The sequence below is a fragment of the Drosophila rhopaloa genome, unplaced genomic scaffold, assembly GCF_018152115.1.
Source record: "Drosophila rhopaloa isolate 14029-0021.01 unplaced genomic scaffold, ASM1815211v1 contig_2, whole genome shotgun sequence".
In the NCBI taxonomy this organism is placed as follows: domain Eukaryota; kingdom Metazoa; phylum Arthropoda; class Insecta; order Diptera; family Drosophilidae; genus Drosophila; species Drosophila rhopaloa.
Genome location: NW_025335083.1, coordinates 18654766 through 18667321, shown reverse-complemented (window position 1 = coordinate 18667321; position 12556 = coordinate 18654766). Strand labels below are relative to the sequence as shown.

At 42.9% G+C, this 12556-nt stretch overlaps 4 protein-coding genes across 7 annotated transcripts; 3 read left to right on the top strand and 1 right to left on the bottom strand.

The window, feature by feature from the left end:
• The first annotated feature begins 27 nt into the window (after nucleotides 1-27).
• Nucleotides 28-2621, top strand: LOC108050477. 2 transcript variants are annotated; one of them, XM_017132184.2, is made up of 3 exons: nucleotides 30-253; nucleotides 555-2307; nucleotides 2367-2621. In XM_017132184.2, exon 2 carries the CDS (start codon nucleotides 627-629, stop codon nucleotides 2244-2246), a length of 1620 nt encoding a protein of 539 aa, XP_016987673.2. In that variant the 5' UTR covers nucleotides 30-253; nucleotides 555-626; the 3' UTR covers nucleotides 2247-2307; nucleotides 2367-2621. The 2 variants fall into 2 exon arrangements, with proteins under 2 accessions (XP_016987672.2, XP_016987673.2); XM_017132183.2 differs by having other exon boundaries at nucleotides 28-2307.
• A 246-nt stretch (nucleotides 2622-2867) lies between these two features.
• On the bottom strand, nucleotides 2868-4667 carry LOC108050478 (tubulin gamma-1 chain). Its single transcript, XM_017132185.2, has 3 exons — nucleotides 4413-4667; nucleotides 4158-4360; nucleotides 2868-4097 (listed from the first exon to the last, which is right to left on the bottom strand). Exons 1-3 carry the CDS (start codon nucleotides 4459-4461, stop codon nucleotides 2919-2921), a joined length of 1431 nt encoding a protein of 476 aa, XP_016987674.1. The 5' UTR covers nucleotides 4462-4667; the 3' UTR covers nucleotides 2868-2918.
• A 229-nt stretch (nucleotides 4668-4896) lies between these two features.
• LOC108050476 (recombination repair protein 1) lies at nucleotides 4897-7561 on the top strand. 3 transcript variants are annotated; one of them, XM_017132181.2, is made up of 5 exons: nucleotides 4900-6082; nucleotides 6145-6231; nucleotides 6290-6358; nucleotides 6440-6630; nucleotides 6684-7561. In XM_017132181.2, the coding sequence occupies exons 1-5, from the start codon at nucleotides 5056-5058 to the stop codon at nucleotides 7341-7343; spliced, it is 2034 nt and encodes a 677-aa protein (XP_016987670.1). In that variant the 5' UTR covers nucleotides 4900-5055; the 3' UTR covers nucleotides 7344-7561. The 3 variants fall into 3 exon arrangements, with proteins under 3 accessions (XP_016987669.1, XP_016987671.1, XP_016987670.1); XM_017132180.2 differs by having other exon boundaries at nucleotides 4897-6082; nucleotides 6290-6630; XM_017132182.2 differs by lacking the exon at nucleotides 6145-6231 and having other exon boundaries at nucleotides 4898-6082.
• Nucleotides 7562-7754: 193 nt separating this feature from the next.
• LOC108050483 (thymidylate synthase) lies at nucleotides 7755-9010 on the top strand. The gene has a single exon (XM_017132189.2). The coding sequence runs from the start codon at nucleotides 7834-7836 to the stop codon at nucleotides 8788-8790; it is 957 nt and encodes a 318-aa protein (XP_016987678.1). The 5' UTR covers nucleotides 7755-7833; the 3' UTR covers nucleotides 8791-9010.
• The last annotated feature ends 3546 nt before the right edge of the window (nucleotides 9011-12556 follow it).

Genomic DNA, 12556 nt, shown 5'->3' with positions numbered 1-12556 from the left:
AGAGATGGCACCGTAACACAATCGTTACTAACTGTTGTTATATGTTTATTAACAGAATTAATGATTTAACTTGTTAAAACAAATTTGTAGGTCTAGTGTGTTGACTCCAAAATAAACAGTAAATTTCAATTTGACAACTGCTTAGTCGTGTCACGCAAAGAAGGCCATGACTTTTTCAGTCTCTAGCTGAAAAGGGTACATATTTAACCCCTCACTTTGGCAGCGGATGTCGGCAAGTGCACTAATATCTTAAGTGAGTATAATTAATAAAAAAAAAAATGGACCCGAGCTACAGGCAAAAAAGAGAGTGGCTCAATAGCCGCGGCTCCGGTAATAGTAATGGTACCTATGGAGACAATAGGGATGGCGGCTACTCCGGACATTTGGGCGACTATTCCGGCCAATCGGGCGACTATACCTGCCAATCGGGAGGATACTCCGGCCAACCGGGTTCCTCCCAGATGGGTCGCAATCTAGGCGGCTGGGCCCTCTGGAGCTCTTCGAACTCTAACTCCTTGCCTGGTCCATCCACTGACTACCCTGCTGCCCCGCAGGTCAGGTCTCCTTGGAGTCGTAACAGAAACGAGTGGAACGACGAACAAGAGAAAGCGGGACAAAGTACCGTCATGAACAATCTGTCGTGGTCAGGCAATCGCGGACCCTCCAATCAGGGGGGCCAGTGGCAAGCCCCAAGGATGACCCAGCGTGAGCCCCAGCCCATGCACATGCAAGAGGAAGAAAGGGGGCCACCGAGTCACCTTCGCGATGCCATATATGGACTTAGCGGTTCAAGGCGCAAGTGGTACCATCGCTACGTTGAGATGGGCTGCAATACAGAGGAGGCTGTGACCAAGGTCTCGGAAAGACGCATCAATCTGGACGGCTTCAAAGGTGGGTCACTCAAATGGTACCATAAGTACATAGCCATGGGTTGCACCGAGAAAGAAGCTCGTCAAAAGGTGCTGGACTATAGGAGAAGCATTTCTCTCAATCGGCCGGAGCAACCAGCTCCGTCTGAACGCAGCCGTAAACATTCTGAGCAGTTGTCTGTTTCGGATGATCGTGGCCGTAAGCGTCCGATTGAAGACAAGTCATTTGGCGGAAGAGCCAATAAAGAGCCTAAGAAACAGAGAAGGGCCCCAGGAGGAGGGTCGACATCAATGGGCTCCAGTAAGAAACGCTTCACAATGGCCGTCTTGGCAGAAAAATATCCCAAATGCGTTTTGAACAAGAAGCAGCTATCTAAGATCGAGGCTAGCCTCGTAGAGGAAATGCGAAAGGGCTGGAAAACCAGCATCAACTTTGGAGGCATCCAATTTCTCCCCGGACTGATTTTGGTCACCTGTCTGGACAAAAGCTCCAGGCAGTGGCTGGATGAGGTTGTACCGAAAATCAAAGTGATCCCGGGAATCAAACTGTCGTCCTGTCCGGAGGATGAGATACCCGCCACCAAGGGGTTTACTATCATTGTGCCACGCTCTGCTGAAGAGACCGACAAAGTTACATTTGATCTTCTAAAAGATCAAAATGCAGACCTTCGGTCAAAAACTTGGCAATTTGCCCCCTCCATCAAGATGAAGGACGGCAAGATGCTGACCATCATCATTGACGACAAGGCTTTGGAGCTGCTGCGGAAGAAAGGCATGACCGTTAGCTACCGCTTTAGCCAGCTGCCATGTCGCATGATCAGTGGCAAGGGTGCACTGAAAGCGGTTCGCGTGAACCAGACGGAGGCAGAGGAACCCAAAACCAAGAAACCATCGACCGAGTCCGATCAAATAGACCTGACTGAGGAGGATGGGGAAGAATATATTTGTCATCTTGAGCTTACTGTCGTTGACGAAGTTAAGGGGGACGATGACGATGACGAGGGAGATGACGATGACATAGAAAATAATCAAGGTGAAGAGGAGATAGTTGATGGGGAGCCCGACGAAGAGCAGCTGGCGCACCACGGTGAGGAAAATTCTGAGGAGGAGCACGGGAAGCTGGAGGGCCACGAGTTGGAGAAAAACAACGAGCAGGAGGAAGATCATGACCAAGAGGATGGTCATGACCAGGAGGATGGTCATGACCAGGAGGATGGCCATGAGGAGGAAGAAGGGAACGAGCAGGAAGATCATGAGCAAGAAGAAGGACACGATGAGGAGGAAGAACCCGAGCAGGAAGATGGTCCCGAGCAGGAAGAAGGGAACGAGCAGGAAGATCACGAGCAGGACGAAGGTCAAGAAAAAACCATCGCATAATGAGGTGCTCATCGTAAGCAAGCATCATCCAGGAAAGCCAAGGCTTTAGGAAGATCTCAAGGTAATTCTATCTTAAACTTGTCAAAAAGAGGGTATTAACTTATCTCAACTTTTCCTTAGAGACAATTAAATGCTTAGAAGTAATTGTACTTAACAATTAATCTTTCATAACGCACCCTAAACATTAGAATTTACCAGCAAGAAGCTATTAGGACATTCCCATATATTTGGTTTTGAACCGATTACATGTATAACTTGTTACTGCAGTATCGGGACATACTGCCCCTCCTTTTATATTATAACATCATATAATGACATACATCCAAAGAACACTAAAAATAAATATTCCTTTTGGACAAAAACAGTTGCAAACCATTTTTAAACATTTTATTATTTTAAAGGATTGTAATACCTTATACTAGAAATGATAATACACAGAAAACTCAAATAAAACGTTTGTTTAAATATATGTCTTGTTTAATTAGCAATTAAATACAAACGTTAAATTACGTTAAATACGTAACTGCACTACATAGATACGACTCTTACAAACAATGTGCTGGTCAATACTTTGGGATTTCAAATCCCGACGTCTTCGAAGATAAACTTCGAAGATAAACTTTAAAATACATTCGAGAAAACTCATGGCACACAACTGCTGGCACGAATGAGCTAGACACCGCTGCTGGTTGCAGACCTTGCGTCCTCCGACTTGGAGTCTGCTGGACCCCCTGCTCCTCGCTTTACTGAAAACTGCATGTAGTCCTCGCGTGTGGCGGCCTCGTACTCTTGCACCAGGCAGTCAACCGTTTCACGAGAATCGTCAAGCTCATCGAGACTGTCCTTAAAGATGTCCTCGCGTTTGAACTGATCAAGAAAAGCGCCACGCTTGCGCAGTTTATCGTACTGGTTAAGAGCCCGCTCAAATAGCGAGCAGATGCTTGTATGATTGGCCAACATCAGGCCGGACACTCGGTGGTTACTTTGCACGTAGGGCGAGGAGCGGGAGAGGGCCACCTGTATGGAAGTGGGACCCCAGGGAATGAAGTGGGCCATCTTCCGGTCCCGGATGCGCTGCAAGGACTTGTGCACCTGCGTGGGATCCACCTCGCCCTGGATGATGTTCAAAATGGAAATGTAGCGGTGGTGGTTGGCCTTGTCGGGTCCCGTGGACACCATCATGTTTTTGGGCTGCAGCAGGCGACGCATTACATCCAGAACTGTAGTTTTGCGCACATTAACCGTTTCATGGCTGTTGACATCCGAATCGCTGGTCAGAGGCGTGTAGCCAGTCATAAGGAAGTGGAGCTGGGGCGTCGGAATCAGTGGAGCCATTAGTCCCATGAGATTGTTGTTCATGTAAGAGGGATACCGCAGAGTGGTGGTGCTCACACTCATTATGGTGGATACCAGATTGTTGATCTGCGAGAAGCTCGGATTCTGGATGTGCAAACGATCGCAGGCTATGCGGTTAAGGGCAGTGTTGTCCAGAACGACTACGCTGTCCGCCGCGGTGGTCAGACGTTTTAGGGTCAGCATGGAGTTGTAGGGTTGCACTACAACGTCGCTGATCTCGTCCTGGTTGGGGAACACACTGAATGTCTGAATGAGTTTCTTGGGATAGCGGTCTGCTAGCCGCTCCATGATGAAGGATCCCATTCCAGAGCCCGTGCCGCCGGCAATGGAGTGGCAGAGTATGAAACCCTCCAGCGAATCGCTGCCATCGGCCTCGCGGTCGATTATGTCGAATATCTCTTCCTGCAGCTTGTCGCCCTGGCTGTAACCCGAGGCCCAGTTGTTGCCAGCGCCGCCTCCATGCTTAGATAGGTACACATTCTCTGGATTGTAGAGCTAGAGGAAATAGAAGTCATGTCAGCCTTTAGAATCTAATGTCTTCGTACTGTGTCCCACCTTAGAGTATGCGGAGCCCATTATGGCATTGATCACCCTCGGCTCCAGATCCAACAACACTGCTCGAGGGATGTAATGGTTGTCGTCCGCCTGGTAGAAGAACACATCCTTGCGGTCCATGCCATCAGTGGCGAAGTCCTCCAGCACGCCGCTGGGAGAGATGCCATGCTCAAGACACAATCTCTTCCAGAACTCAAAACCAACTATGAAAGGTATTAGCAAGCGAACAGATGTGTCCCTTTTTAATAAACTCACTTTGATTGCCGCATTGTCCCAGCTGCAGTGTAATTATTTCACTTGGCATTATGGAGCGGTTTTAGCAGGCCAGAAACTTAAAGTAAGGATTTCGGGTAACCTTTTCAATCTTTCAATGTCAATTATTCGTAAAAGAACAAAAGAAGACTTATTAATCATCGGTTTGTGGCAATTTTTTAAATATTTGCCACAGCGGGGATGTATTTTAATTCTAAATTATACTAGTGTTGGTAAAGACTTCAATCGTCCATGCTTAACAACATAAGAAGGTGACGTAGAATGGTTTCAGCGAATATAAATTAAATTGTTCTTAGAATATTTTTTAAATAGCGTATGAAACTATTGTATGTCCTTTTTTTGTGATGAAAAGAGTAAATATCTCTTAATAATTGAAATTAGTGGATGTTTCACAGACGTCACAAATTGTAAGCATTTCAGAAGTGGAACAAAAATAGTGTTGAAAAGCGAAAAATCAAATGCCTTGAAAAATCGCGTTGCCCGCGCAGTTTTCTTTTTGTTGATATCGGGAGCGGACAGACCAAGAGGAAGCGGCTGTGCAAAATTCGCAAAAAAAACAAAAAAATCTTTAAAAATAAATTGTGAAGAGTGGAACTACTCGCTCCAATACCAATAGAACTGTACCATGCCACGCACTAAAACTACGAAAAAACAAGCAGAGGCGGTGGCATCCGAAGCCACTGTTCCCACTCCAAATGGCAATGGAATTCCCGACGAAAACCAAGTTGCCGCCGATGAAGCCAAAGTTCCGGCAAAGGGAAAGCCACGCTCGAAAAAAGCAATTAAGGCGGTAGCTACGGAAAACTCCGCGGAAATCGAGGTTGAAAAGGCGCCCACAGCAGCTGCACGTGGCAAGAAGAAGCAGCAGCCGAAGGATACAGAAGAAAACGGGGAGGCCGAGGTGGTGGCCAAGCAGAAGGGACGCGCCAGGAAGGCGACTGCAGAAGAACCACCAGCTGGCAAGGTATCCAAGCCGCGGGCCAAGAAGGAGACCACTCCTGCTCCCGAGGAAGATGCACCGGCGCCTACTAAAGGACGAACCAAGATCGAGAAGCCAACGGCTGCCCAGGACCCAAAGCCCAGAGGACGGAAGCGGAAGGAGCCGTCGGTAGAGGCCAATGGCGATCAGGAGGAACCAGCGGAGCCACCCAAGCGGCGCACGAAAAAAGAGACAGCACCGGCAAACGAGGAAGAGCCAGAACCAATGGCACCCTCCGAAGAGATGACCAAAAAAACAGAGGCAGCTGCCAAGCGGGCACGAGGTACAAAGCGACTGGCGGATTCGGAGATCGCAGCTGCCCTCGAGGAGGCTGAAGTGGATGAGGAGCCACCAAAGGCCGGCAGAAAGGGGAACAAGAAGGTTAAGGCCGTGAAACCGGAACCCGAGATTGTAGGTGATTTCGAAATAGTGTCAGAAGAACTAGAAGCTCCGCCAAAGGCAGCTGTCAAAAAACGAACCATCAAAACAAAGGATAGCGAAGCTGCAAAAGAAACAGAGCCCAAGGCTCCAGCTAAACCCACCAAGCAGCGCGCCAAGAAGGTGGCCAAAGAGGATCTGCCGGCGCCCGTAAAAAAGCGCGGGCAGAAGGAATCTATCAAAAAGGAAAACGGTGCGGATGCAGACACCGAGCCTTTGGTTGAAAGCAAACCAGGTAAGCGGCTCTTAAAGAAAATATAAATCTTAAAACCATTTTTAACCATTTTTAATTCACAGTTCGAGGTCGGAAAAAGGCAGCAGCTAAGACGGAGGCTGTGGAAGGTGTTGAGGATGCAGCAGCGCCTGCAGCTGAAAGCAAACCAGGTGGGCAAACAATAATATACATCATATTATATCATATTAGTATAATCTATATTTTCAGTTCGAAGCCGGAAAAGGGCAGCTGTTAAGGCTGATGATGCTGAAGATGATGAGGATGTTGGCTCGAAAAGTATGTTGGCGGAGCAATCCGGTTGCGGTGGTGCTGCCGTATTGAAAAGCTTGCAAAACATGCTCAACTTTTGTTTTCCAGCAACCAAAGCAGCCAAAAAGGCGGAGGTAAAATCCAATGCGACATTGGATAAAGACGCTTTCGCTTTGCCAGTCGACAAGGAATTCAACTTTAAAATCTCTAGCTGGAATGTGGCCGGCCTGAGAGCTTGGCTTAAAAAGGATGGACTTCAGTTAATAGACCTTGAGGAGCCAGACATTTTCTGCCTGCAGGTAAGCTACCGTTTCCCTACCTACAATTTACGCTAATTCGAACTTCCTTGTAGGAGACTAAGTGCGCAAACGATCAGCTACCGGAGGAGGTTACTCGCCTCCCGGGCTACCATCCCTACTGGCTGTGCATGCCCGGTGGCTACGCCGGCGTCGCCATTTACAGCAAGATTATGCCCATCAACGTCGAGTACGGTATTGGCAACGAGGAGTTCGATGACGTCGGACGCATGATTACGGCAGAGTACGAAAAGTTCTACTTGATCAATGTATACGTTCCGAATTCGGGACGAAAACTGGTTAATTTGGAGCCGCGTATGCGTTGGGAGAAATCCTTCCAAGCGTACGTGCAAAAATTAGATTGCCTTAAGCCCGTGGTCATTTGCGGCGACATGAACGTCTCCCATATGCCCATTGACCTTGAAAATCCTAAGACCAACACCAAAAATGCCGGCTTCACCCAGGAGGAGCGCGACAAGATGACAGAGCTGCTGGGACTCGGTTTTGTGGACACATTTAGGCATTTGTATCCCGAACGGAAGGGCGCTTACACCTTCTGGACTTACATGGCAAATGCACGGGCACGCAATGTTGGCTGGCGACTCGACTATTGCATAGTCTCGGAACGATTTGTCCCTAAGGTGGTGGAGCACGAGATCCGCTCGCAATGCCTAGGGAGCGATCACTGTCCGATCACTATTTTCTTCAATATTTAGATGATTACTTTATGTTTCTGTTTTTGTGGACTAATTCATTCCTCATCATTAATTTGTTCCAGCTAAATTTTTGTTTATTATATTTATTTATCGATGCCTGTACGAATTGTACCGGCCGATTTAATTTGTTAAATGCGTCATTACTATTATGTTTTGTTGTAGTTCGACCATCTTAATTTGGTATTTTTGAATAAAGTAACCTACTCTCCCGTTCTAGATTCGTGTGTTCTAAAAACATTGGCTAAAATGGTTGTAATAATGTGTAGATGTTTAATTTCAATATCCATGCGTTTTTTTTTAAATTTGTAGCTAGTTATAAAAACAACCACGATTAACTTTGGAAATTTCAAAATAAAACGGAAAAATATCGATAAATTCGATTCCTGCCAATTCGCTCGAAACCGCTGTTTTGCCAGTCGGAGCCATCATATTATTTTCCCGCCTGTTTTAATGCATTCTGAAGTTTTTGCCACCAATATACATTTCCGAAATGGTTGTGTCACCAAAAAAAGATCAAAACGATACGCCGACGAAGCCGTTGGCGCTGGAGGACGAGGAAAAGAATCAGACGCCGATTAACCGGGATGAGGAGCAGTACCTGGACCTGTTGAGGCACATCATTGCAAATGGAGAGCGGCGCACAGACCGCACCAAAGTGGGCACTTTGTCCGTGTTCGGCAGCCAGATGCGCTTCAACATGAGAGAGTCCTTTCCTCTACTGACCACCAAGCGCGTCTTTTTTCGCGGTGTGGCCGAAGAGCTGCTCTGGTTTGTGGCCGGCAAAACGGACGCCAAGCTGCTGCAGGCCAAGAAAGTGCACTTCTGGGACGGGAACAGCACCAGGGAGTTCCTGGACAATCTGGGGCACACGGAGCGCGCTGTCGGCGATCTGGGCCCGGTGTATGGTTTCCAGTGGCGGCACTTTGGCGCAGAGTATGGCACCTGCGAGGACGACTATACTGGAAAGGGCATCGACCAGTTGCGTCAGGTAATCGACACCATCAAGAAGAATCCCTCGGATAGGCGCATTATCATGTCAGCTTGGAATCCAGTAGACATACCGAAGATGGCGCTGCCGCCGTGCCACTGCCTAGCGCAGTTCTACGTCTCCCAGACGCGCGGCGAACTCTCCTGCCAGCTGTACCAGAGGAGCGCCGACATGGGCCTGGGCGTGCCCTTTAACATCGCCTCCTACGCCCTTCTCACTCACATGATCGCTCATGTTACGGGTCTGAAGCCTGGCGACTTCGTGCACACGTTTGGCGATACCCACGTCTATCTGAATCACGTAGACCCATTAAAGGAGCAACTGAAGCGTACGCCGCGACCCTTCCCCAAACTGGTGATCAAGCGCCAGGTGCAGGACATCGAAGACTTCCGCTTCGAGGACTTTGAGATAGTCGACTATAATCCCTACCCCACGATCAAGATGGACATGGCCATTTAAATGGGTTTGAAAATCGTACTATTATCAAACATTCTAAAATAATTGGTCGTATTATTAATCAATCGTTAAAGAATTCCTTAAAACGTCATAAATTCGTATTTAAGTTACATAAACCAAAAGATATAAGCGAAATTTAAACTACTAAATTTATACTGAAAAAAATTTAATTCTGATCGGTTTTCTCAAAAATAAAAAATAAACTACTAATAAAAAACTAGAAGGGAGACTAGCTTCATTTTTGGAATAGCTGAAAGGGTGTATAAACTTCGGCTTATCGAAGTTTTCTTTCCTCCTAGTTTACTTTAATTGAGTCGTTTTGTTTTACTAATTCGTGTAGGAGTCGATAAATCTTTTATTAAAATAGCCGATTTTCGCATTTTGTATGGTTACATCAACTAGCATAGTGATCCCGATCAAGAACTAATATTCTTTAAAGGGTCTAAAATGTTTTCTTTACTATTTTACAAACTTCTCAAAATTTATAAACATTGAGTACTGTTTATACCTAATGCCAGGGTCTAGATAATGAAATTATATGAGGAAATAAAAAATTTAGTTTCTAAAAAATGTTTGACCGCCCTTACTAAGAAATGAAGATATTCCACGTAGAATTTTTTTAAACACATCATTTCATAGCTTTATTTGAATAAATTGTTGCTTTCATTCATCGTGTGTAGTGTGTGTTTGTTGTTTGTAAATTCTCAGAGTAATCCATAATGAAGTATAATTGATTCTTAATAAATCTTGCACAGAGTATACCGTAAATATGCTATATAAATTTGCTTGACATTTTCCGCACTTAATATTGTGATTTTTCTTTGTTTCGGTTTCTTGGTTTTTGTCTTTTAAGTAATTTAATGAAAATTTTAAGAAAATCGTTAAGGTTTTGTGTCCATATGAGAGAACTCGACAGTAATTCAATATACAATTTATGCACTTTAATTAAATTGGAATAATTTTTTTAAGATTTGTTCTGTGATGATTAAAGATAAATACATATTTGCTACTACAATACGATACTGTCCACCAATATTTTGACTATGTTTTTTTTTTAACGACGAGAAAGAAACTTGCATAGTTTTGCATATGTAATATGTGGCTAATGTATGCAAGCTAACCGATAGACAAATATAAATTATTTTGAATTATTATAATGTGTTATGTGGAATTCAATACGTTCATTAACTTATGTTGAGCTTGAAAGAGCGAATGCCACTAGAGTTTCTGAGTTCTGTTAAGATTCAATATTTTTGTTTCCATTTTGGCTAAAGTGTTTTTTCATCCGTTGCCTTTGACTTGCGTTTAACAATAGTGCTTAAAATTAGTACCTTTGACTAAGTTCGTTTCGACTAAGATTTGGTTTTAATTAATTTATAATATATTATAAGTGTTTCCATTTCTTACTTGAACATTTAAACATATATAAAGAGCGTCTTTCCGTCCGCAACTTACTGATGATTTTCACTACAAAATGCTATTCGTGTCCGTTTAATATGATCGATAGCCGGGTCTTGTTAAGGATGCTGCAGCTTAAACAAAGATCTGGGCCAGGAGACTCTATAAACCCAATTTGTAGTACTTTCATACAGGTTAAATTAGGGAAAGTGTGAATGCAGCGAGTTTTTCCTAGTACAATGGCATTCTCCATTGAAAATTTAACAGATCTTGGGGCGCCAGTTCTTCGTATATAGCTACACCTAAAAGTCACAAATACACTTCTCAGATAGATTGCAACGGCTAGGTTTTCATATCGATTTCACACGAGTTGTTCGTAGTATTTCTTGGTTTCTTTGCTATTCAACATTCATTTAAGTGAGACTAGTGGGTAAAGAGAGTGTGTCTGTTGTGGGGTATGTGTGATCTGTGTGAGAGAAACAGACATTTTTAGCTGGTTGTAAACGGTGCAGCGGTTGCAAGTGCAGAAACTATGTTTGTTTGAGAGCTGCCGCTTCACCGTTTGCATTTCGCTAAAAGAGGGCGCTCTGCAGACTTCCGGTTTCGGTTGCGTCTGCAGGCATTTGCACAACCTTATTGGCTACAAAACTCAAACACGAAGGTTCCTCGAGAAAAGTCTTTGCACGGTGAAACGATCGGTCGCCATTTATACATACATACATACGTCTTTGGTTTTTGCTTTTGTTTCGTTTGTTTTGGTGTAAAAGTATAAAAGTGTGCAGTTATTAAGCCATTCACTTGGTAGTTAAAATTTGTGGTAACTTGTCGACTTTTTGTGTATTTCGATTTAGTTCCGTTGCTTGAGATCCCTCATCAATTTGAGTTCGAGTACTCATTCATTTTGTTCAAGATATGCGCTTTGTTTTCGTCTTCTTCAAATGTTAACATTATTGCGTTTTCCATGTAAAAATTATAAATTTGCTGGTTTCATAGTTTTCTCGATTCGTTAGTCTTTTCTGCATTTAGTTTAACTTTCTGGTATTTGTTGTTTTTTTTACGTATGTTTCTCCTCGCTTGACGTGTCATTCCCTTCTTCGATTTCGTTTTGTTTTGTATATTATTGTGCGGTGTTTTTGTTCGTTACCATACCCATTAAGTATTTAATATGTAGGTATATATAATATAATATATTGTATATAGTACTCATGTATATATTTAAATTTTTTAAAATACTTTCTTGGTTTTCTTCCATTTGTATTTATAATTTATAAAACATTTCATCTTAAAAAATGTATATAATCGATTGCTTTTTGTTGTTGTTCATGCTTTTCATTCACTTATTTGCGTATGACTGGATATCATGTCTAAGCATGTCTATTCATGTCTGCTATTCCCCTGTGCCACACATATGCACAAAAAATTGTGCTTCAATTTTTTACATCTTGTATAAAAAACATTTTATTTGGTGTTGTCTTTATATTTCTTTTTAGGTTTTCTTGAACTTGCTTTGAGACTTGCTGGAAGGTATTATTTCTAATTTACCGCTTAAAAGCCAGAATTTATATTTTATTTTCAGTCAAGCTTTTGCGCATGAGTGTGAGTAATGTGAGGGTTCATTTTTTCTTGGTTTTTCTAGTAGATTTAAGAGGATTAGGGGAGAAAAAGCTTTTGAGCTCTACAAATATTGGCGTTCCGATTTTGTATGCTTTACACACATCCATATTTAGCTAATAATCGCAACCGTTTCCATAACGATATATGTGTAGTATATATATTTGTATATATAATTTCTTCATGGTAATTAGTTTTAAATAGTATGCAATAAATTTACTTGACGTATACATGAAAATGGATTTTGTTAATGCATGCCATGAAGTATTCATAATAATTTCCTTGGTATGTTTGTATGTATACATTTAAAATTTGCAATACACAACATCAATATATTGTTAATCATATGTAATAGTTTTCATAAATAGTTATAGATTTTTTAGAGAGATATAGCATAGTTAATGTCGTGTAACATTTCGATTTTTCCTTTTCAGAGACTCTGTAAGTTACAAATAAAAACTAATAAATCAGGGAATAACAAAAGATATCTTAGTTTCCCAAGCCATTTAGTGTAAACTAAATGTTAAAAAAAAATCCTCTTATCTGTAAGGACTCTTAAGAAATTTATTTATTTTAAAAGGAATTCTGTGAAGCACCATGATATCGATATCCTTTCTATATATGTCTTTGCAGGGCTCTCCATAAACTCCAATCATTATATCAGCTCAATTCACACTTTCCATATTCATGTCCATTTTTGTGATCTAAAATTTGCTATATTTAGTTTGGCAATTTGTTTAATTTGTTCGTTTCATTTTTA

What these genes read in the sequence shown, in the direction of transcription:
- LOC108050477 (XM_017132183.2), top strand. Translation starts at nt 279, where the DNA reads ATGGACCCGAGCTACAGGCAAAAAAGAGAGTGGCTCAATAGCCGCGGC.
- LOC108050483 (XM_017132189.2), top strand. Translation starts at nt 7,834, where the DNA reads ATGGTTGTGTCACCAAAAAAAGATCAAAACGATACGCCGACGAAGCCG.
- LOC108050478 (XM_017132185.2), bottom strand. Translation starts at nt 4,461, where the DNA reads ATGCCAAGTGAAATAATTACACTGCAGCTGGGACAATGCGGCAATCAA. An exon ending in GGGACAATGCGGCAATCAAA is followed by an intron (nt 4,361 to 4,412) that starts GTGAGTTTATTA and finishes TACCTTTCATAG; the next exon opens with TTGGTTTTGAGTTCTGGAAG. An exon ending in TGGGCTCCGCATACTCTAAG is followed by an intron (nt 4,098 to 4,157) that starts GTGGGACACAGT and finishes TATTTCCTCTAG; the next exon opens with CTCTACAATCCAGAGAATGT.
- LOC108050476 (XM_017132180.2), top strand. Translation starts at nt 5,056, where the DNA reads ATGCCACGCACTAAAACTACGAAAAAACAAGCAGAGGCGGTGGCATCC. An exon ending in TTTGGTTGAAAGCAAACCAG is followed by an intron (nt 6,083 to 6,144) that starts GTAAGCGGCTCT and finishes TTTAATTCACAG; the next exon opens with TTCGAGGTCGGAAAAAGGCA. An exon ending in TGCAGCTGAAAGCAAACCAG is followed by an intron (nt 6,232 to 6,289) that starts GTGGGCAAACAA and finishes CTATATTTTCAG; the next exon opens with TTCGAAGCCGGAAAAGGGCA.